At 42.1% G+C, this 22,529-nt stretch overlaps 1 protein-coding gene across 1 annotated transcript in view; it reads right to left on the bottom strand.

Moving 5' to 3' along the window:
• Positions 1–22,529, bottom strand: part of ctnnal1 (catenin (cadherin-associated protein), alpha-like 1) — a 412,359-nt gene that overhangs the window by 57,767 nt on the left and 332,063 nt on the right. The window contains exons 7-9 of the mRNA XM_068011975.1: positions 14,995–15,195; positions 6,693–6,779; positions 2,742–2,900 (exon numbers count right to left, since the gene is read on the bottom strand). Of these exons, the coding sequence (XP_067868076.1) occupies positions 2,742–2,900; positions 6,693–6,779; positions 14,995–15,195 (447 nt within the window). The remainder of the gene's footprint in view (positions 1–2,741; positions 2,901–6,692; positions 6,780–14,994; positions 15,196–22,529) is intronic.

Genomic DNA, 22,529 nt, shown 5'->3' with positions numbered 1-22,529 from the left:
AAATAGATCTGAAAATAGTAGGGGTGGAGGCCATACTGGGTGCGGGAAAAGGACAACTTAATGCTTTGTGGCAACCCAACAAAGCTAATGTTTCTGCAGCAACTTCTTGCTAGCCAATCAAACTCACTCAGTAACACAGACACCTCTGCTCATGAATATTGGCCTTGCCACTGCGTGCACAGTTATTTGTCACATACCCAAGAAGGTACACCTAGGTCTGATGACTTGGATGGTGCACTCATTCCCAGTAGGTTCCAAATATCTAAGGTGCAAACACACCAACCTTTCTTTCTGCTGTCTGAACACCTATTCCTCCTCTAAATCCATGTCAGCCATTGCAAGGTCCAATGGAATGCCCAGGCTGAGCACTGTGGTCACTGCTGAAGGAGCAGCTCCTGACTGAATGCAGCACTCCAAGTGTGGTCTTAACAAAGCCCTGTATAATTGCAGCAAGACTTCCTTACTCTTATACTTCAAAACCCTTGCAATAAAGGCTACATACCATTTGCCTTCCTAATTGTTTGTGGTACCTGCATGTTCATTTTGCAATTTGTGTAGAAGGACACCTAAATGCCTCTGCATCCCAACATTTGCTAGTCTCTCATCTTTTAAAAAGCTTTTCTAATTTACCTACCAAAGTGGATAGTTTCTCATATCCATTTTATAAACATTAAGTTTAAAAATTGCAGCCACTAGATGGTGCAGTACCACCCAAGGACTAAATATCTCTTTCACACGCCCAGTTTTGAAAGCTCATCCTTAACTGGACAAAGTTGCTTAAAATGGGTTATTTTATAAAACTGTCTAGATGGATATTACACATCACAATGAAGAATTAAGGAATATTTCTTTGTCAACTGAGTGATTTAAACTAAACTGTAACTTGGTTCAAAATAAATTCAAAAAGCTATTAAGATGTAACAAAACTATCATGGATACATTTGGTAATACAGAAATTTAAACCAGGCAGCTTGACTGATTGATCAAGGCATTGCCCTGAGGAATGAACCAGCGAATGGCTGTTACTTTGCTATTTAATCTCTCCTGCCATCTGCCCTATCAAACACCTTCTCCTTTGTTCTCTCCCCCAGACCCCTCCCCTTCACTTGTTTAAAACCTAATTCTTTTCTAACCGTTGCCAGTTCTGATGAAAGGTCACAGATCTGAAACGTTAACTCTGCTTCTCTTTCCACTGATGCTGCCAGACCTGCTGAGTATTTCCAGTACTTTTTGTTTTTATTTATTATTAATGGCTATTACTAATTTTGTTTAGCTGAAACAGGCGCAATGTGTATACATGTTCTTCCTGTCTGGAAAGAATACTCAAAACACAGTGTCCAACATTTGATGTGACTCCACGATTGGACAACAAAATTCACAGTGTGCTGAGAATTATGCTGACAACCAATTTAAGATTGTCAGTCAGGCTCGCAGTGTGGCACATTTGTGCGTAGTGGAAGTTACATATATTAATACACAGGGCCCTGTTCTTTGCAGACAGAAAGAACATGTACACACATTGCTGTTTCAGCTAAACAAAATAAGTGACAGTTATTCGCTGGTTCATTCCTGAGGGCAATGCCTTGACCAGAGTCAAGCTGTCCGGTTTAAATTTCAAACAAAGCTTGGCAGTTAACTGTCAGTCACCATAAATTGGTGCATTCTCCATGGCAATGCCTCTAACAATCATAGTCCACTTGCAAACCAATCAGCACTCTCTTCTCATAGAGTATAAATTTGTTGCTTTCCCTTCCATTGGTATTCTTGTGAATTGTCCTGATGAGTGCAAGACGAAAAGCTTCAACATTATGTTTCTGTTTTCAGCAGTATCATGGATACCCTACAAATCTGAAATGAGATTTCAGAGGATCCGAAAAGGAGACTGAAAAGGGAAACTTGGCATTTTAAAAAATTAATTGTATATATATATATTTTTTTAAAAAGCCATAAGAGAGATTTACATTTTTTGTGCATGGAAAATGCCCTGCAAATTTTAACATGTTACATGAAGTAGGGTGGGAGGAGGCTCATGTGGAACATAAACACCAGCATAGACCAGTTGGGTCAAATGGTATGTTTCTGTTCTGTAAATTCTATGATATTCTATGCTGCAAGGGATCCCCTACAATATTTACATGCCACAAACACTGATACACTCCCAGGGCTGCTTTGCAAGCTATCTTGCCCTCCAGGAGACCTCCTTGCAAATATTGATACATTTCCGAAATTATTCACTCACCATTATTCACTCAGTCCTATAGACCCTTTTAATACTGATACACTCCCAGGGACCCCTATACATATTTATGTAGTCCTGGGAAACCCCTGAAAATGTTGACACACTCTGAAGTATACCCTGAAAATGTTTAATCACTCACTGCTTGGGACTGAATATTAATATTAGCATATGCGCAGAAACCCAACCCTAATTTACAGAAGTAACATCAGCTACCCAAAGGAATCCAATGGTATTATTGCAGAAAATGGTTTCCGTAACAAAAACAATGAGCTATAAATCCCCAAAAACCTGATGACCTAGTAAACCACATGTGATTCCCGTGTGGACTCCGAGGAGCCAGGGATCCTACTTTAAGAGCCTAAAATCTATAACACATTACACAGGTTCATTCCATGTACACTTACAGTATTTTCAGAAAACAAATACAAGGTAGTAGAGTTTCCCATCAAGTGTTAGGAGCTTCATTTGATCAGGTATTGAAGTATTTTTTTCAACCCCCTACCTCAGCAAGCTGTTCCTTCTGTTCAGATAGTTTACAGGTACACTCAGCCAGTGCCTCCAAATTTGCTTCAACCCCAGATATTTTCAGTGCCTTGAGGACCACATGTTCTGAGTAGCACTTTAGCAGATCCCCTGCTGACTCCACAGCCGTATTCTGAAGCTGAAAACAAAGACTGAAGAATTAATGCACATCACTACAACAAAAATACTTTGTATGAGCTGAGCAAAAAAAAAAGCCTTTTTATTAACTGACAATCCAAAAAGTATTATTTAAATCTGCTCAAACAAACTTTACTGCCAGTAAGCAGTAATTACAGATATATTCCTAAAATATTAGCACTCAAACTAATCCTTGCCAAACAGCAAAAGGCTGATAAAGATTTAATTTTTCTAATCAACAACCCAGTAGAAAAATATATTAGCACAACTACAATTTTTTAATGCATTTTACTGGATAAATTTAAAGAGGTTACAATTGTTCATTTTTAATTCAAAGCATACATTTGAGTACTGGGGTCACACAGAGTGATTTGAATTCAGTCTAGGGTCGTGGGACAAAACGTCTCTTTTCCCTACTAGTAGTAAAAGTCTTAAGTGAAATGTGTTGGAGCTTGCTTAACCAAGTTCATATCCGGTACAAGCCATAGTACAGAACTGCAGATACTTCAATGTAAATTAGCACTAAATTGCAATCTCATCTAGAGAGAATACAAGGAAGTTAATGGAAAATGATATATACAGAGTAGGCCAGCAGGGGAGGGTCTCATTTTGGGATAAGTGCGGAGGGAGTTTTATGCTCTATCTGTATGCTGCAACTGATCTCAAAATGCTTGATGCCGATAGTGAAGTTCCAAAAATTGAATACACTCAGTTCTCCCAACAGACATCCCTCACTTTAATGAGCACAAAAGTATACCAAAAAAGGCAACAAAAATATATCTGATGTCATATCTTGCACATGGTATTAAAAAGTAAACTTAATAACTTCTTATTCCTTATTTATATTTTATTTTTAAACAACTAAGGAATCAATTCCTTAAACAATGAATCCTGCCTTCACAGGTCAGCTGAAGGCACAGAATACAATTCGGAAAAGGTTGAAGATGGGTAGGAAAGTGCAACTACGATTCATCTACCTAACTATTAAGAGGATAAGTCAACAAACAACAATGTTAAATTATTGTATACAGCACCTTTAAGAGAAAGAATGACACAAGATCATACAGTTTAGTTGATCAGAAAATAAGTGTAATTTTCTTAGCTTGAATTCATAGAGTCATAGAGTTATACAGCACAGAAACAGGCCCTTCGGCCCACTGTGTCCATGCCGGCCATCAAGCCTATCTATTCTAATCCCATTTTCCAGTACTTGGCCCATAGCTTTGTATGCTATGGCGTTTCAAGTGCTCATCTAAATACTTCTTAAATGATGTGAGGGTTCCTGCCTCGACCACCCCTTCAGGCAGTGTGTTCCAGATTCCAACTACCCTCTGGGTGAAACTTTTTTCCTCAAATCCACTCTAAACCTCCTGCCTCTTACCTTAAATCTATGCCTCCTGGTTATTGACACCTCTGCTAAGGGAAAAAGATTTTTCCTATCTACGCTCCTCATAATTTTGTATACCTCAATCAGGTCGTTCCTCAGCCTTCTCTGCTCTAAGGAAAACAACCCTAGACTTTTCAGTCTCTCTTCATAGCTGAAATGCTCCAGCCCAGGCAACATCCTGGTGAATCTCCTCTGCACCCTCTCCAGTGCAATCACATCTTTCCTATAGTGTGGCGAGCAGAACTGTACACAGTACTCCAGCTGTGGCCTAACTAGCGTTTTATAGAGCTCCATCATAACCTCTCTGCTCTTACATTCTATGCCTCGGCTAATAAAGGCAAGTATCCCATATGTCTTCCTAACCACCTTATCTACCTGTGCTGCTGCCTTCAGTGATCTATGGACAAGTACACCAAGATCCCTCCGACCCTCTGTACTTTCTATGGTTCTACCATTCCCTCGACTTGTTAGTCCTCCCAAAATGCATCACATCACACTTCGCAGGATTAAATTCCATTTGCCACTGCTCTGCCCATCTTACCAGCCCATCTATATCATCCTGTAATCTAAGGCTTTCCTCCTCACTATTTACGACACCACCAATTTTTGTGTCATCTGCAAACTTACTGATCATACCTCCTATATTCTCATCTAAATCATTAATGCACACTACAAACAGCAAGGGTCCCAGCACCGATACCTGCGGTACACCACCGGTCACAGGCTTCCAATCGCAAAAACAACCCTCGACCATCACCCTCTGCCTCCTGCCACTAAGACAATTTTGGATCCACTTTGCTAAATTGCCCTGGATCCCATGGGCTCTTACCTTCTTGACCAATCTCCCATATGGGACCTTATCAAAAGCCTTACTGAAGTCCATGTAGACTACATTAGCTGCTTTACCGTCATCTAGTCACCTCTTCAAAATATTCAATCAAATTGGTTAGACATGATCTCCCCCTGACAAAGCCATGTTGACTATCCTTGATTAATCCCTGCCTCTCCAAGTGGAGATTAATCCTGTCCCTCAGAATTTTTTCTAATAGCTTCCCTACTACTGATGTTAGACTCGCTGGCTTGTAATTACATTGTTTTGTCCCTACTACCCTTCTTGAATAATGGTACCACATTCGCTGTACTCCAGTCCTCCGGCACCTCTCCTGTGGCCAGAGAGGATTTGAAAATTTGTGTCAGAGCCCCTGCAATCTCCTCCCTTGTCTCACATAGCAGCCTGGGATACATCTCATCTGGGCCTGGGGGTTTATCCACTTTTAAGCCCTCTAAAACTGTTAATACTTCCTCCCTTTCAATGCTAATTTGTTCGAGTATATCATAATCCTACCCTGATCTCTACCCTGACATCGTCCTTCACCATCGTGAACACAGATGAAAAATAATCATTTAAAACATCACCTACGTCCTCCGGCTCCACACACTGTTTGCCACTTTGGTTCCTAATGGGCCCTACTCTTTCCCTGGTTATCCTCTTGCCCCTAATATACTTATAAAACACCTTGGGATTTTCCTTTATCTTGCCCGTCACTGTTTTTTCATGCCCCCTCTTCGCTCTCCTAATTACTTTTTTAAGTATTCCCTACACTTTCCATAATCCTCTCGGGCCTCTGCTGTTCTCAGCTCTGAATTTGTCATAAGCTTCCTTCTTTTTTCTTATCCAATCCTCTATATCCCTTAATATCCAGGGTTCCCTGGAATTATTAGTCCTATCCTTCACCTTTATGGGAGCATGTTGGCCCTGAACTCTCACTATTTCCTTTTTGAATGACTCCCACTGGTCTGATGTAGACTTTCCTACAAGTAGCTGCTCCCAGTCCACTTTGGCCAGATCCTGTTTTATCATATTGAAATAGGCCTTCCCCCAATTCAGTACCTTTATTTCCGGTCCATCTTTGTCCTTTTCCATAACAACCTTAAATCTTACAGAGTAATGGTCACTATCACCGAAATGCTCCCCCACTGACACTTCCACCACTTGTCCGGCTTCATTCCCTAGGATTAGGTCTAGTACTGCCCCTTCTCTTGTAGCACTTTCTACATGCTGGCTCAAAAAGCTCCCCTGGATGCACTTGCGCCCCCTTTAAACCTCTTGCACTGAGACTATCCCAGTTAATAAAAGCACAGTTTTAAGTCTTAAAATCTAAAAACCCCCAAAAGCTCAGCATGTGTGTGTTCTTGTTAACATCTTGATCTCTTCATAACCAATCTCACTGTGATTCTAATTGATTTCAGCAATGGGAAAGAACATTTACTGTCGAAATTTCCAACCACTATCACAAATTGGTTGTGAGGAGGCTACATCAGAGTACATGGGTTTAGGTACAGAGCTGATTGTATCACCTGTTGTTTACAGCTTACATCAGTGCTTCAGAACTACATATTACTTACTTCTCTCCTCAGTTCACTCATACACTGCCGAGTCTTAATTATGGCCAGCTCCATGTCTTCTGTGGTTTCTTTGGCTTTCATACATTGCTGTTTTGAGAGGGCAAGACATAAAAAAAAAGACACAGCAAGAACTAAACAGCACTGCTATAGAAAGATTTAGGTACAATATAAAGGAAGGCTGGAAGCTGCCAACATTTTAACAAGCAGAGTGTTTAACTGTGAGGAAGTAAACCTATCACAAATGCTTTACATTTCTACTTCATGTAAGACTTTTCTGAGTACGTATTTAGCTGCTCTTTGAATCATTGATAACTTCCTATTCCTCAGTATGTATAAATCAAAATTACTGTACTCACTGAAGATATAACGGTTTTCATTATTCAAACTGATCTTCTTGCACAATGAGATATAATAATACAAATCATAAAATGTTGCCTGAACTTTCAAAACAGGGCCCATTGCTTATCATTCCACTTTCCTACATCCTAGCAACACCATCCCACATCACTTCTGCCTGTTTGACTGGTGAAGGCAAATATAATACATTTACTGATCAAACATAAATCCTCATAAATCAGAGCAATCCCCTGGCAAAGCTACATCAACACAGATTTAGAAAACTTTAGCAACAAGACATCAGTTTTAAAATACTAAAAACATTCTAAAACCGCAGCCATAAACTTATGTCTTTGGACGTTAAAGGCTTTATTTCTTAAATATTTACTTTTAAAATCTCAATCATAATCTTTGCACATAAACCATCAATTTACATGCAGCACTTAAACAAACAATATACAGATAAAGTCAGTATTCAATTCCCCACAAAGGATGGAAGCTAGGAAAAAGTACTTCAAAGAGCAGAATATGATGGATGAGGCTTCAGCAACCACAGGAATGGAAAAGAAAGCTGGGAAGACTGCCCCCTGGGTCTGGGACTTTTAACTAGAGGTCCTGCTGCAGGATCAGAGCGACTGAAATGAGGTGATGTTTGTCAAGGCCAAGAGGAAGAGGCCAGCCTCTCCAACAAAGCAGGCGTGGATGCTAGTGGCCGAGGAAGTGAGCAGAAGGAGCGTCATCCATTCAACCTGGAGATAATGCCCCAAGAGGTTCAAGGACCTTAGGAGGGTAGGAAAGGTGAGCAGCATAACACATTCAGGTGCCAACCCTGATAGTCTTGACTTTCACAGCATTCTCTGTGCACAGCACTCCTCAGACCAACACACCTTGCAGCTCCATTCATCCCTCTCTCGAAGCATTTTCTCACATCCCCATCTGTGAAGCCAATACTCTCACACCCTCATCATTGCGTCATCTCACACCCATGCCTCAGCCACCCTCCACATATGTTGTCCTTCTCTCCTCTTCACACAATCCATTTCTCTCACTCAAAACTCTCTGCTTTCTCCCTTTGTAGGAGAGAAGAGCGTAGAACTCCAGGGAGAGGCAGAGAACAAGGAAGGGCCTCCAGTGACAGCCACTGGCAATGTGTGCCCTCTTGATCCACTGGGAAGCAAGTCTTGGTTTAGGAGGCCTGCCATGAAAGCTTGAGCCTCCTGAGGCACTGGTGCTCACATGTTGAGAGAGCTGATTCTCTGCCTGTAGACACTGAGTTAGGGGTCTCACCTCCTTCCATCTGGATCTCAGTGTCCATCCCCTTTGCCCTGTGGAGAGGCATGTGGTTGAGGAGAAGGCAGCTGGTATTGATGTTGCTCCTGCTGCTACCAGTGTAGCTGCTCCTCTTGTTCCGCATCAGAAGTGCAAGGTAGAGCTGTATAAGCTACTCCCATGCTGTGGTGAAGGCTAACAGTCGGGAATAGTAGTTCAAGGTGAGTGAAGCGCAAGACAGGTGAACTGACTTTCAGGAGGCTGGAAATCACCTGTCAAGCAGTAAGAGCATACTCTCAGAAGAAGTGCTGTGAGCAGCAGCCTCTCGTCTACAGCTCTTCAGCTTCAGCACTTTAGTTTCACTGTTTGAAGGCTTCCCAGCCTGTCAGTTTCACTGAGGCACCACCCCACTCCCACCCCGCCGCACACTCGCGACCCTGGCGAGATACAGAGAGCTCAGGGAATCCATGTGCTGGCAGTTAAAGCCAGAATGCAGGGTTAAATTCAAGGTTAATTACCTGTTTGCACATTTTAATGACTTTCCCAATAGCTGCACGAGGGATTCCTGTTTGCTTGCAGACTCACCCAGGTCAAACCCAGAAGTGGCGGGATCATGTCAGGGTTCCCAACGCAATGCCACTTTTTGGGGATTTAACCCTGAGTCTGCACCCGAGTCTGCCTCCCCTTGTCAGTAAAAATTCTGCCCAAAGTATTGGAATCTCCATCATTTTTGAGAATAATCTGATTTTCCACTTTGTTTATTCTCCACAAAAATAGCGCAATTTTAGTAAAGGGAGAGAATTTAGGACCCAGAGGTTATAACAGCTCTGCCAAACTGTCTGTTTGCAATTGCAACATGTTTAAAATTAGTCTGTGTTGGGATATAGGTCTTGGTGAATGCCCTTTACATTTTCCAAGGGGAATTCTCCTTGCCATTCAAGGTAGAGATAGAATTAGAAACATTCTACTAATGTTTCTGTTTTGTCAACATGCTTATCCAATGTTTTGTTTCCATAGAACAAGATAATTTACTGGACTTTCTCGAATTTAATTCTTCAAGTTGTCAAGGCCACCCATGTAGCAGAATCTATACTCCATTTCTGACTTATTGTGAAACAGGATGGAGTGATAATCTCAAATCAAAATAAATTAAGAAACTAATTTTGGTCGATATTTACGATGTGGCATAAATATCGTTCCTGTGAGCGTGATAAACAAGCAAGGTATTTCAGTTTACAGGTCTTTGTTGCAAGGGTCAGTCATGAAATGAATTTATTACATGACGTCGCAGCAGATGCAGGAGCACTTGAAATCATGTAAAACTTGGTCAACTCCCAAGCAGAATCAACAGGTGAAGGAATTTGATTTTCAAGGTGCTTTCCAGTAATTCCAGACATAAAAAAGTGCTCCCTATAGAGCTAAGCAATGACCTTTAACATCTGGGAACCCAGCCCAATTTGGGACATCGATCCCACAGACTAGTAAAGCAACAGCCTGATTCAGTTGCACTTGCAGAAACATATCTATCAGCCAGCATCCAAAACTCTTCCATTGCCATCCCTACTTAAAGCCTGTTCCACTGACTGGATAGACCCACTGGTGGTGGGAACCACAGTGATATACAGTTAAGTGGGAACTGCCCTGAGAATCCTCAGCATTGACTTCAGACCCCATGACATCTTAAGGCTTCAGGTCATTAAGAGGCCAAGGAAGCCTAATGACCACAAGATACCAGTCAATTCAACTGATGAATCAGTACTCCTCCATGTTGAACACCACTTGGAGAAAGCACAAAGGGTACTAAGGGCACAGAATTTTGTTTGGGTGGGGTCTTCGATGTATCACTACTGGCCATATTTGAGTCCTTAAGAACACAGCTGCCAGACAGGGCCTGTGCCAGGTGGCAGAGGAATCAACATGGATTAACGTTCTTTATCTCATCCTCATCTCTCTGTCAGAGACACATCTGTCTTGCATTGGCAGGACTGATCACCACATAGACCTTGTAAAGACCAAGTCTCAGCTTCACATTGAGGACATCCTTCACTGTGTAGTGTGCCACCACTCCTGTCTAAGTGAGACAGATGACGGATAGATCTAGCACCCCAAATCAGGGCATTCATGAGGAGTTGTGGGCCATCAGCAGCAGAATTGTATACCACCACAATTTGCAACTTGTATGCACCAAAATAATGAATAGGTGAATCAATGGGTTCAATTCTTGATCACTTCACATACTATTAAAAGTTAAGCCTCAGGACAAAATCTTAGTATGCAAGCTGACTAATCAACCACTACTGTCAGAGAATACAGCAGAATATAGATAGATTGGAGAGTTGGGCAGAGAAATGGCAGATGGAGTTCAATCAGGGCAAATGCGAGGTGATGCATTTTGGAAGATCCAATTCAAGAGTGAACTATACAGTAAATGGAAAAGTCCTGGGGAAAATTGATGTCCAGAGAGATTTGGGTGTTCAGGTCCACTGTTCCCTGAAGATGGCAACGCAGGTAAATAGAGTGGTCAAGAAGGCATACGGCATGCTTTCCTTCATCGGACGGGGCATTGAGTACAAGAGTTGGCAGGTCATGTTACAGTTGTATAGGACTTTGGTTCGGCCACATTTGGAATACTGCGTACAGTTCTGGTCGCCACATTATCAAAAGGATGTGGATGCTTTGGAGAGGGTGCAGAGGAGGTTCACCAGGATGTTGCCTGGTATGGAGGGCGCTAGCTATGAAGAGAGGTTGAGCAGATTAGGATTATTTTCATTAGAAAGACGGAGGTTGAGGGGGGACCTGATTGAGGTGTACAAAATCATGAGAGGTATAGACAGGGTGGATAGCAAGAGGTTTTTTCCCAGAGTGGGGGTTTCAATTACGAGAGGACACGAGTTCAAAGTGAAAGGGGAAAAGTTTAGGGGGGATATGCGTGGAAAGTTCTTTACGCAGAGGGTGGTGGGCACCTGGAACGCATTGCCAGCGGAGGTGGTAGATGCGGGCACGATGGAGTCTTTTAAGATGTATCTAGACAGATACATGAATGGGCAGGAAGAAAAGAGATACAGAACCTTAGAAAATAGGCGACATGTTTAGACAGAGGATCTGGATCGGCGCAGGCTTGGAGGGCCGAAGGGCCTGTTCCTGTGCTGTAATTATCTTTGTTCTTTGTACTGTTCTGGTTAGCTGATCATTGCCAACTCCTCAGAAATGAACACTTCATGCACCACCCCAAGTGTGTCTCAGACAGAGTATTCACCACTAAACTACCACCAAACTGGAGCCCACAGTGCAGACCCAGAAAATAGTGGGTTATATGAATGATGAGGCATGCAAGAGTCCTGAACCCTAATGGCTGGAAGAAGCTGGTAGTGGCAATGCTCGCTTCTGGATAAGCCCCTAAACAAGATAGTGACAACCTGTAACCTTATGATCCAGAACATGCTCACAACTTAATCAACATCAAGTTTCGATAACAACTTTGATTCAGCACAGGGTCTCTGGCCATACAACTTCCAGCCAAGAATGATGGTGGACAACTAGGCAATTAACAGGAGGAGCAGATGACGCCATGAATATCCCCAACCACAACCATTATGGGGCCCAGCCTGTGTGTTCAAGAGACAAGGCTGAGTATTTGCAAAAATCTTCAGTCAAAACTATCAAGTGGATGATACTAATGCTGAGATTCCTATCATAGATGCAATATCTATTCAATATAGTTCACCTCATGTGACATTAAGAACCAATTGATTACACTGAGCACAGCAAATGTTCTGGGCACTGATCATGGCTGCAGTGTCAAAGACCAACGCATCAAAACTAGCCATTCCCCAGCTATTACCCAGTATTCCTGCCTGTCACCCTCTCCCGGCTGACCCTTGGTCTCCTTAAAAGAATTAAGGAAATAGTGCTACCAGTGATGCAGTGGCCCAATCTTTTAAGCCTCTTCTCTAGTGAGCTTCTTGGGAACTACTGATGATAATGAGGCCCGAGACTCAATATTAGATGTGCCTTGGGCCAATCCCTTTTCAGGCATGAACAGATTCTTCTCCCCACCCCCCTCCCCCACAAACAACCCCAGATCTGGTATATTTGATACAATTGGAAGAATATAAAGGCAAACACCAATGCTTGGGCTGAAGTCAGTGCTTTTATCCACCTGGCCTCAATCTATGGAAACTCATGGTAATATCAGATACTTTCCTTTCATTATGTCTTCTGATTGTATTTACTTGACAAAGTCTTCAAAGCAGAAAAAAAAACAGCATAAATGTGCTTCTTTCTCCTGAGACAGACAACCCGTTCTTTATAGGAATGATTGTGATAGATAATGAAAGGAATGCTTTTAAGTTCTTGGAAGTCTCAGGCAGGTTAGTCACTGATGTTTCAGACATGTATTTTATAAACTGTTTCAACTTCAAAAGTGGACATTTTTTTCCTCAATTTTCCTTGGAAACTTCTTGAGAATTCATGAAGTTAGTGTCGCCTGTCAGCCATGACTAGTGATAGGAAAAGCCCACCTACAATTTATGGAAATTTTAGACTGAGAATTAGACATGAAAATCAAAATTTTAAACGCATCTTTTTGAAACAAGTAAAACAAATTATTGCAACAGACTAAAAATTGCGTATCGATAACAGGAGAGGGAATGCAAAATAGATCTATGAGAGAAGCTACTGCCAACCATATTTTATGGTTAGTGTCTTTCCAAATATTTTAATGATAAGGTTTTAAGGATTGACCTCTCTGACTACTGTTGACCCTGGAAAGAACTTGATGAGCAAGACATCATCAGATAAGGAATATTAGTAGTTTGCTATTTACAACAGTCAAGGATGGTACTGGGTGGAAAATGGAAATGTTACACTGGTTCAGCAGTGGTGGTCTTCTGGAGTTAAGGTACACTACTGGAGGCAAGCACACTTTGTTTTCCATTTGGCTTTTGAACAGTAACACTTTGGAACTAAAGGTTATCAACAATAAATGCCACTGACTGAAATCCTTTTGACAGATACAGTAAGTTTGATGATCTAATCTTACTGAAGGCATTAATTATTCAGATTACCTGACATAATGTTTTAATATTGATAAGCCAAAAGGGGAATTTTTTGCCTAGATTTTGGGTTTTAGTTTGCAACAGTTTATAATTCAGACATCATTAAAACAATAAGAGCAGATGGAACTGTTTTCCTGTAGCAGTTGAACTGCTACCAAAAATGAAAAATCACTATGTTCATTTTAACAATACTCGAATTAAATACATAAACAAGTTATCCAAGGCTGCTATCCATTAATTCGGTACATCAACAGAAAAGTGCTAACTTTGCCAAGCATATGCTATAATCTTCAAAGCTGAACATTGTCGATAAGGTATATTAAGTAAAGCACAGCTGAAGCTATAATGTTGTAGTCCTGAACTTAATTATGCTAAATTGAATACAGTTAATATTTTGTTATGCAAATCATATACCAAGCCAATGTTCTGTTAGTGGTGATTAAGTTAAGCCTCATCGTCTCCTTGCCTACATAGAAGTAGCATAATAAAGTGATTGTCAGTGCCACATCAAACTGAGTTACATCAATACCTTATATTTATAAACATCTTTTATCTAAGAAAACAGCCCGATGCTTTCCAAAAAACTTGATTTGGCCCATAGAGGATCAGTATTAGTTTGTCATTAGACAACTGAGGAGCACAAATTTGGTTGGAATGTGAACATGTCATACCAGTGTAGTAGGGTATTCTTCTGGAGCTAACACACATTATTGGGCAATGCTCTTCATTTAGTTTTAGCTGATCCTGACCCTGTCTGGGAACGCTTGATGTTCACACCGGGCACCTGACAAAAAAAAGTGTTCCATTCTCCAGTGCTAACTTCATTTACAAGTAAAACAAAAATGTGTTCAAATATTTAGGGGAATGATAAAGTACGTTGGCCAATCTTGCATAGGTAGAAATGTTAAGAGTTAGAAGGATGCTACTGATCGCTTATTCCCAACATATCGACAGCTAATTGATCCATGAATTGCAGTAACAAATGTATATTGCTGTTTAAAAATTAGGCCTTGATGTTAGAACCAAGCATTTAAAGCACAGAACGAGGCCATTCAACCCACCAAGTCTGTACCTATCATTTGCTAGAGTGATCTAAAATTAGTCTCACTGCCCCATTACCATGCATCCTCCTCTGTATCAAATATTCATACAGTTTTTCCTGAAAAGATACAGCAACGTTTGTGTCAACCAGTCAATGCAAGAAAAGCATTCCATGCTCCAGCAATACTTTGTGGTTCTCCTAATCCCTCAGTGACCATTTCAATATGATGATCTCTCAACACCAACTCAACTGGAGAAACAGTTTTTACACTATTCATTCTATTAAACACATTTATAATTTTAAAGATCACGATTAATTATTCTCTTAGCCTTCTCTACTCGACTGGAAATAGTCCCAAGGTATCAAAATCTCTCCTCAAGACTACAAATTCCCTTCCATCATCATCCTGATGAATCTACACTGTATCCTCTCTTTTCATGTCTTTTCTCTAACAAGGCACCCAAAACTGCACACAGTACTCTGTGTCTTAACAAATGTACTTTACGAAAGCTACAGACATATCAAATCATACAGAAAACGTGTATTAAATTATATTTAAACACATTTCAGCTTTATATATAAACAAACCAAATCTTACTGCTTGTTTCCATACAGTAACCAGCTGCTCCAGTTCTAATCTGGCCTGCCTGGATAGTTCTAGGATACGCTCTCGGTGTTCATGGCTTGTATATGCAGAATCTGTGAAGTCTTCTGTATGTTCCAGGATTAACTCAAGCATTGTCGTGAGGTTTTCCTTAGAAATTCCCTGTAAGTTGTCTCGTAAACCTTCAACCTTCATCTGAACAAGCAGAAAAGCTAATTAATGAATATCAATTTTTAAACATACAGAATTATTAACTGGAACTTTTATATAATTATATTCTTTGACACAATTTACAGAAAACATTGGATCTGATAGATTCAATGGTCACTTAGCTGCATACAATGGGCTTAGGCCAGTTAGATTTCAATGGAATCTCAGCCAATTCACCTATCAAAGCTTTGCAATGATCATCCATGCTAACTTATTTTCCTTCATTGTTTCTGGCATGGACTCAATGGGCTTAGTGGTCCCCTTCTGTGCCATAATCACTCTGTTGTCAATTATTTATCACACTCTCCTTAATTATGTTCCCTTGTCCATGTACCATACACAATCAAGAGGAATGAAACAAATGTTCAGTGAAAAGATATTTTACTGCAAAATTGGTCTCCTTATTGCCGCTGGTTTCAGTGCTATGGGAGCCCAGAGGGACTAATAATGGCAGGGGGTCCACTTCCAGCAACTTCCGGCACGACCCAAGATGACTGCCATGCTTGGAAGGATGACAGCAGGGGCCTGCATCAGAAGCATGTAATTTGTGACATCAGTCAGCGTCTTACACTGATTTGGCACCGGACCTGCCATTTTGGACCTCACAGGTTCTGTTAACGCCCTCTCCAACACATACAGCTGAACATGCATTCGGCTACATGAATGATATTTAAAGATATCAGCATGGGACTTTCAGGTGAGGCGCTTTTGACTTTCTCTTGTTGGTACAGTGTTAGTGGAACCTCTGAGGACTGTGTTGCTTCAGCAGCTCTCAAGAGTTGTTGGAGTAGGAAGGGAGTGGGTCTGGGCCTCTGCAAAGAGTTGAGTGAATTTTGAAAGCCTTTGAGCGGAAAGCTTGCTCTCAGTCATGGGGACTATAGTTGCAAAACTTCTTGGGCTGCAGCACAACAGGAAGATGGAGCACAGGCAGCAGAGAGGGGAAGCTGTGCTCAGAGGAGGGAGGATGAGGGCTTTAAACAGAAGGCCAAAACCCACCTAGGGTATTCAGAGAGCACTTCTCCTACCTCCACCTTAGCCAGGCACAATGTCTGAGGCAGTTACGATTCACAGGATTCCTCCAGGGCAGGGAAAGGATGGCGCTGCCAGTGGCTGTCAAAAAGAGACTTGCATTGATACAGTGCCTTCATGACCACTGGACGTCCCAAAGCACATTACAGCCAATGAAAGACTTTTGAAGTGTAGTCACTGTTGTAATGTAGAAAAGTGCTTCGTCATCCTCACTTTCTATGCCTCAGGAATCCTTCCAGGCTAGTGCCAGCAACACTGCCAACATCTTTCAGTTCACTGTGCATTGCAGCATCAGGGAGATCAGAGAGATATAGAAGGCACAGGCATGTGGGCTCCCAATGGTGTAGGCAGACATCGACTGCACGCCAATAGCTGTGTGGGTTCCACATCTCAACAGGATGATGTACCAAAACCGCAAAGGGTTCTATACCCCTAAAATACAGTCGGTGTGTGACCATGCACGAAGCATCATGTCGGTGAATGCCCGCTACCCTGGCAGCAGCCACAATGCTTTCATCCTGGACCAGTCGTGTCACCATCTTCGAGCCACCAAGACGGACCAGAGAGTGGCTGCTTGGTGGCAAGGGCTACCCGTTCTATATATGGCTCATGATTCCCCTCTGTCACACATGGACATCACTCATACAAGAGCCATGCTGTCACCAGGAATGCGGTGGAGCAAACAATCAACATTCTCAAACAACGATTCTCCTCCCTGGATCTCTTGGGGGTGCCATCTAATCCTCGCTGGAGTATGTCTCCAAATTCATTGTGATCTGCTGTGTTCTACACAACGTGGCAATCATGAGGGCACAGCACTTGTCACCAGGCCAATGATGAGCAACTCAAGAGCACGAAGAGGAGGAGGAGAGGGCTTTGGAGGAAGCAGGCAGTAGATCATTGCTTGGATGAGCGGCCCATCAGACTTCCAGTCCCCTGAAAACCCCCACATCATTGTAGGTGCACAATTCCCCACCTTTCCATCCATCTGCGTTCTCTTGGCAAAGCCATGAAATAAAGGACACCCAAAAAAACCCATTCCATAACAACTTTATCCAACAACACTTCCAATAATACATACAAAACTATTCAAAAACAAGAAATGCTGGATTCACTCAGCAGGTCTGGCAGCATCTGTGGAAAGAGAAGCAGAGTTAACTGCTTCTCTTTCCACAGATGCTGCCAGACCTGCTGAGTGAATCCAGCATTTCTTGTTTTTGTTTCAGATTTCCAGCATCCGCAGTATTTTGCTTTTACAAAACTATTCACCCTTGCGCATTCCCTTAGTGCCTGTCTTATGGGTGCCTTTGCCTGGTCTAGTGCTCCTATGTAGTGCTACCAATGGCTTCAGCAGGGCTGATGGAAATCTGTTGACTTTCAGTGGGCTTGCAGGACACCCTCGAGCAGCTCTGGGTCTTGAGGGCCCAGCTTTGGACTGCAGCACCTCAGCATGAGTAGCACTTAGATGCTGGGTGGCTTCTGCCTGTGCTGCAATGGAAGCCAAAACATCAAGCATCAGACGCTGCATTGTGGCTGGGTCCGCAAGTACTATTATGGAGTTGGCCACCATTTCCACTCTGTAAAGACTGGCTCCAAGCTCTGCTCAAAGCCCCGTGCTAAGTTGGAGCAGATTCCTCCATGCTCCTTGACAGTGACAACAGCCTCTCTGGCAGGCCTTCCAATGCACCAAGCATCACAATGTGCCTGCCCATCAGTGTTCTCCTGTATGCCACCCAATCGAAGTCTGCATCTGAGTCATCTGTAGCAGAACTTGCCTGCAACCTCGACCTCCAGTGATCTGGCACACATGCTATCCTTTCCCCTGGCCTAGCTGCAGCCCACTTGTGCCTAGTGCTCATCCAGCCTGTATCTTACCCTCTAACATACAGACAGTGCCAGTATCTGAGCTGGTGGCTGACAGTGTCAGATCAAGTGACGGTGTTTCTTCATCAGATGTCTGCTCGTCTTCTTGCCGTTCATTGTCAGGCTGCACTAGCTGGCCAGACAGCAGTCCTTGGGTATCTGAAAGCATAAATGCGGAAGGGGGGGGCTGGAGTGAAGGAAAGAGGGGTGGAAAGCAAGAGGTGCATGGTCACTCCATCTGCAGCTTGCACTTCATAGCAGATGTGGGTGAAGTGGGATTTGAGAAAGTGCATAAGGCAGGAACATACCATCATCATAGATGGTTTTGGTGATGCCATTTGCAACGGCCTCAGTGGCTACTGCGCCAATAACTTGCAGCATTGTCTCTTCCAAGGGGCTCGGGAGATACAGGTGTGGCTGCCCCCTGCCAGTTCTCTGCTGCTCCCTCCTGTTAGGGGCCACTTTGCATTGCAAGAGAAAGGGTAGAGTGTCAGTGAGTGTGCTGGGATGTGTTTGGGTGATGTGCTGAATAGATGGAAGTATATGGAAGCTAAAAGATGCTGATGTGAGGCTGGCAGCAATGGCAAGTGTGGGAGTGTGAAGTGCACCATATGCATGTTAGCCAGTTCTGATTGCTAGAGACTGCTAATGGATGAGTGATGAGGGTGTGGTGTATTGAGCACTGAGACAGAATTTGGTGGAGTGGTGCGTAGGAGATGGCATTTGAAGATGCATGAACTGACCTTGATCACTCGTGTGAGGTAACTGGACTTTTTCTCGACACTGCAGCCAAGTCCTCAAGGCTTTGCTTTGACCTCCATGGCTATCTGCTCCCATTTCCTTTATTGTGTATGCCTGGACAGCATTCTGACCCCTGTGGAAACATGACTTCTCTCTTCCACTTCCTGCACTAAGACCTGCAGCGCTGCATCAGAGAACCTGGGAGTCCTCTCTCTGGCCGGCTGCTCCATTGCTCCTCTTTCTTCCTTGTAAGAAACACTGACATGGACAGTTCCAACACCTGCAGCAGATAGAATGCATCTCTCGTGTGCAGCCAGTCAGCAGCATCGTATGTTCGTATTTATCGGTGGCAGATGGGAATGTGGAATTCGAGACACAAAAAGATCAGCCATGAATTTATTGAATGGCGAAGCAGGCTAGAGAAGTCAAATGGCCTTCTTCTGTTCCTAATTCGTATGTTTGTATGTTTAGCACTGGACTGCGTGCTGCAATCTTAGAGATGGGCAGTTAGCATGAAGTTTGTGTGCTACGTGCATCACTTCCAACAGGCATGGGCGTGTCTCGATCCCCTGCCCTCAAACAGGCTATATCCAATTTTTAGTCCTCACTTTCTCTCATTTTTAACTGTTTCACTGCCATTTGACAATTTTGCAAGAAGGATCTGGCTAAAATAGGCAATCTCACCAAATACTAACGGAAAACACAAATTTTTCATTCTGCAGCCCAGCGTGTTAATATACCAAATATAACATGCTGCAGGCTCCCTATTGTACATTTTATATATTCTGCATTTTATTAAAATATGAGTAAAATAAGTGACAGGATACAGCTTGCTGGAAATTGGCTGGGACAATTGCTTAGCACACTATACTTGCAAAACCAGAGGTTCAATCCAGTCAGGTCGATAAATTAATAAATTTCTCTTCTCTCAATCACTGGGGTCTCTACATAAATGAGTTTTATATAAATAGGTTTGGACAATTTGAACCTAGTGCTTTGTGATTATGGGCTCACACATTAAACTGCTCATAATCTGGCATTAAATTAGCAGTTTCCTTCACAAGGCCATAAAGATGACTGATATGGGAAATGTAAAAATCCATATTAATGCTCTTGTGAGAATGACTGATTCTATGCCTAGTTATCCAGTATATGTCATGAGATTGTTTATGGCAATTGCATGAGAGAAGTGATAACTCCCATGAACCACCATTCTGATATATATTTTTAAAATTCAGTAAAAATAATTGCATTTTTTGTATATTTCCTCACCTAACCGCAAAGCACTTTAAAAATAAATCAATGTACACAATACACAGATTTGAAAATTATAGCCATTGCTTCTGTTTTGGCCCATTAGTTCACTATTAGTTAGAATTCAATAACAGAACTAAACCATCAACATCTCTCATACTAGAACCTTAGAATGCTCAGCAACACACTGTTCAGCCCTTGAAGTCAATGCTATTGTCTTTCTCTATGACTCATTTAATCCTATTCTCCTGCTCACTCCCCCATATTTATTTTTTAAAACCTGTTCAAATTCTTTTTCAAACAGCTCATTCCATATTTTAAAAAACACAGATTCAGTTTCAATAATGGTTTGAGGTAGACAATTCCACAAACTAACCACTAAGTATACTAAGTATAATTTTTCCAGCATTTAAATTCCTTTTTCTGATTTTTGTAAACTTGTGTCCTCTCATTACTTACTCTTAACAATTAGCAGAAACAATCTATCATCGTTCACCTTATCATAATCTTTCACAAGCACGAAGGCCTCTTGTTTAAAAAGCAACACCTCTTACAAGCACAAAGAGGCAAGCCTCTATTGTAATATACTCAAAAGTCAAGATGGAATGCCGTTGGAATGCAGACCTGGTATAATAGGTCAGATTTTATTCTGGCGATGGGGGTTCTGGCGGCGGGCTGAAAGGTGAGGTGGGGGAAGACCCCGCCTTGGCCCTTCATCAGACCCCTGGTGCTATTTAACAGCGGACAGCCAATTAACTGCCCATGGTCGGTAACGACGTTACTTTAAGGGATGAGTTCCTGCCTCTTGAGCTGCTGGCCAATCAGAAGGCGCCACCGGGAGCCATCGGCCCAAACAAGGGATTCCGCCACCTCGACCCAGCTAGGAGGCTGCCAGGTTTTACGGGCAGTGTCTTCCCAAGGCGGCAGGCCCCTCTGCCTTCCACTAAATTGAGGTGGAGATGGGAAGACGCCCTTAAGTGGCCATTTAAGGGCCTCAGTTGGCCTCTGCGCAGGAAGGTCTCCCTGCCCTGGACTATATCGGAAGGCATTAGGCACTCCAGCCTCGTCGTCACATGCAGTTTTATGACCCCACCCTTCCCATCCCAAGGGGGCCATAAAATTCAACCCAATGTTTCTCTGGACATTTTCTCCCTGCTGTGTATTCCAAATATAGGCACAACCAATAGTAATTTACCAACAGCAGAAATAAGACGAACCATCTTATCATCTTCAGGTCATCAACCTGAAACGTTAACTGTTTCTCTCTCCACAGATGCTACCTGGCCTGCTGAATTTTTCCAGTATTTTCTATTTTTACAATTTATAATCAGGTCTTAATAACTTATCCACCTTAAGTTTAAGTCACTTCTTTAGTACAATTTGAATAATAACTTTTATTAGCTATTTTACACTAACCTCTGTGGGTTCTGCCATCCCAAATCTACCCCTCTGTGAAAACTGGGGTAAAAGTACTTATTTAAGTCATTATTTATCACCTCTGCCATTTCCTCATGCTCCACTGTTTCATCCATTCTAGTGGCCTCACTCTACCTGGGTGATCTTATTGCTTTATGCCTATATGAAAGCCTCTTTTTCTTGCCCTTCATGTGTTTTTTGCTAAATTTTCTCACCCTGCCTCTTAATCTACCTTTTTTTCGAGCTTTCCATAACCTTATGAAGGAATATAATCTTAAAATTGGTGCTAGTCCAGTTAGGAGGAAAATGAGCACTTTTTCACACGAGGCAGTAGAAATCTGGAATTTCCACCCCAAAAAGGCAGTGGTTACTGGGATAATTGGGGCTTTCGAGGTGGGAAAGTTTTTTGTTGGATAAGGATATCAAAGGATATGGAGCAAAGGTGGGTAAATGAAGCTGCTTATGTACAGATTAGCCATGATGTAACTGAATGGTGGAGCAGGGGCTGTATAGCCTATGCCTATTCCTATCTTCCTGTTTTCTATATTATTTATATCTGTCTTAGATTTCTATTTAATTATTTGCCCTGTAAGCACAAAATGTTTTTTTAAGTTTTAAAATCAATCCAATCTCCCTATTTATCCAAAGACGCTTAGTTACACTGTTACCCCCATACTGTAATATATTTGGTTTTTACTCTTTCCATCTCCTGTTCACATATTTATCTTTGCTGATAAAGAGTTCTCTTTCCCAATTTCTCCTTTCATTTATTCCATATAAAGACACTTATTAATCTTGTTAAAATTTGCTCTGTTTCAGACAATCATCTTTACCCATATTTTTTCCTCTTCTCTGTTCTTACATTAGCATGGGACTGGAGTTGCATATAGGCTAGACAGGGTATGGACAGCAGGTTTCTTCCCTATAGGATATTAATAAACCTGTTGGGGTTTGACCACAATCTGACAGTTTCATTGTCACTTTTACTAATGCTTGTTTTTTATTTCCACATTATT

Source organism: Heterodontus francisci, chromosome 2 (genome assembly GCF_036365525.1).
Source record: "Heterodontus francisci isolate sHetFra1 chromosome 2, sHetFra1.hap1, whole genome shotgun sequence".
Classification (NCBI taxonomy): Eukaryota; Metazoa; Chordata; class Chondrichthyes; order Heterodontiformes; family Heterodontidae; genus Heterodontus; species Heterodontus francisci.
This window is presented reverse-complemented; position numbering and strand designations above follow the sequence as displayed.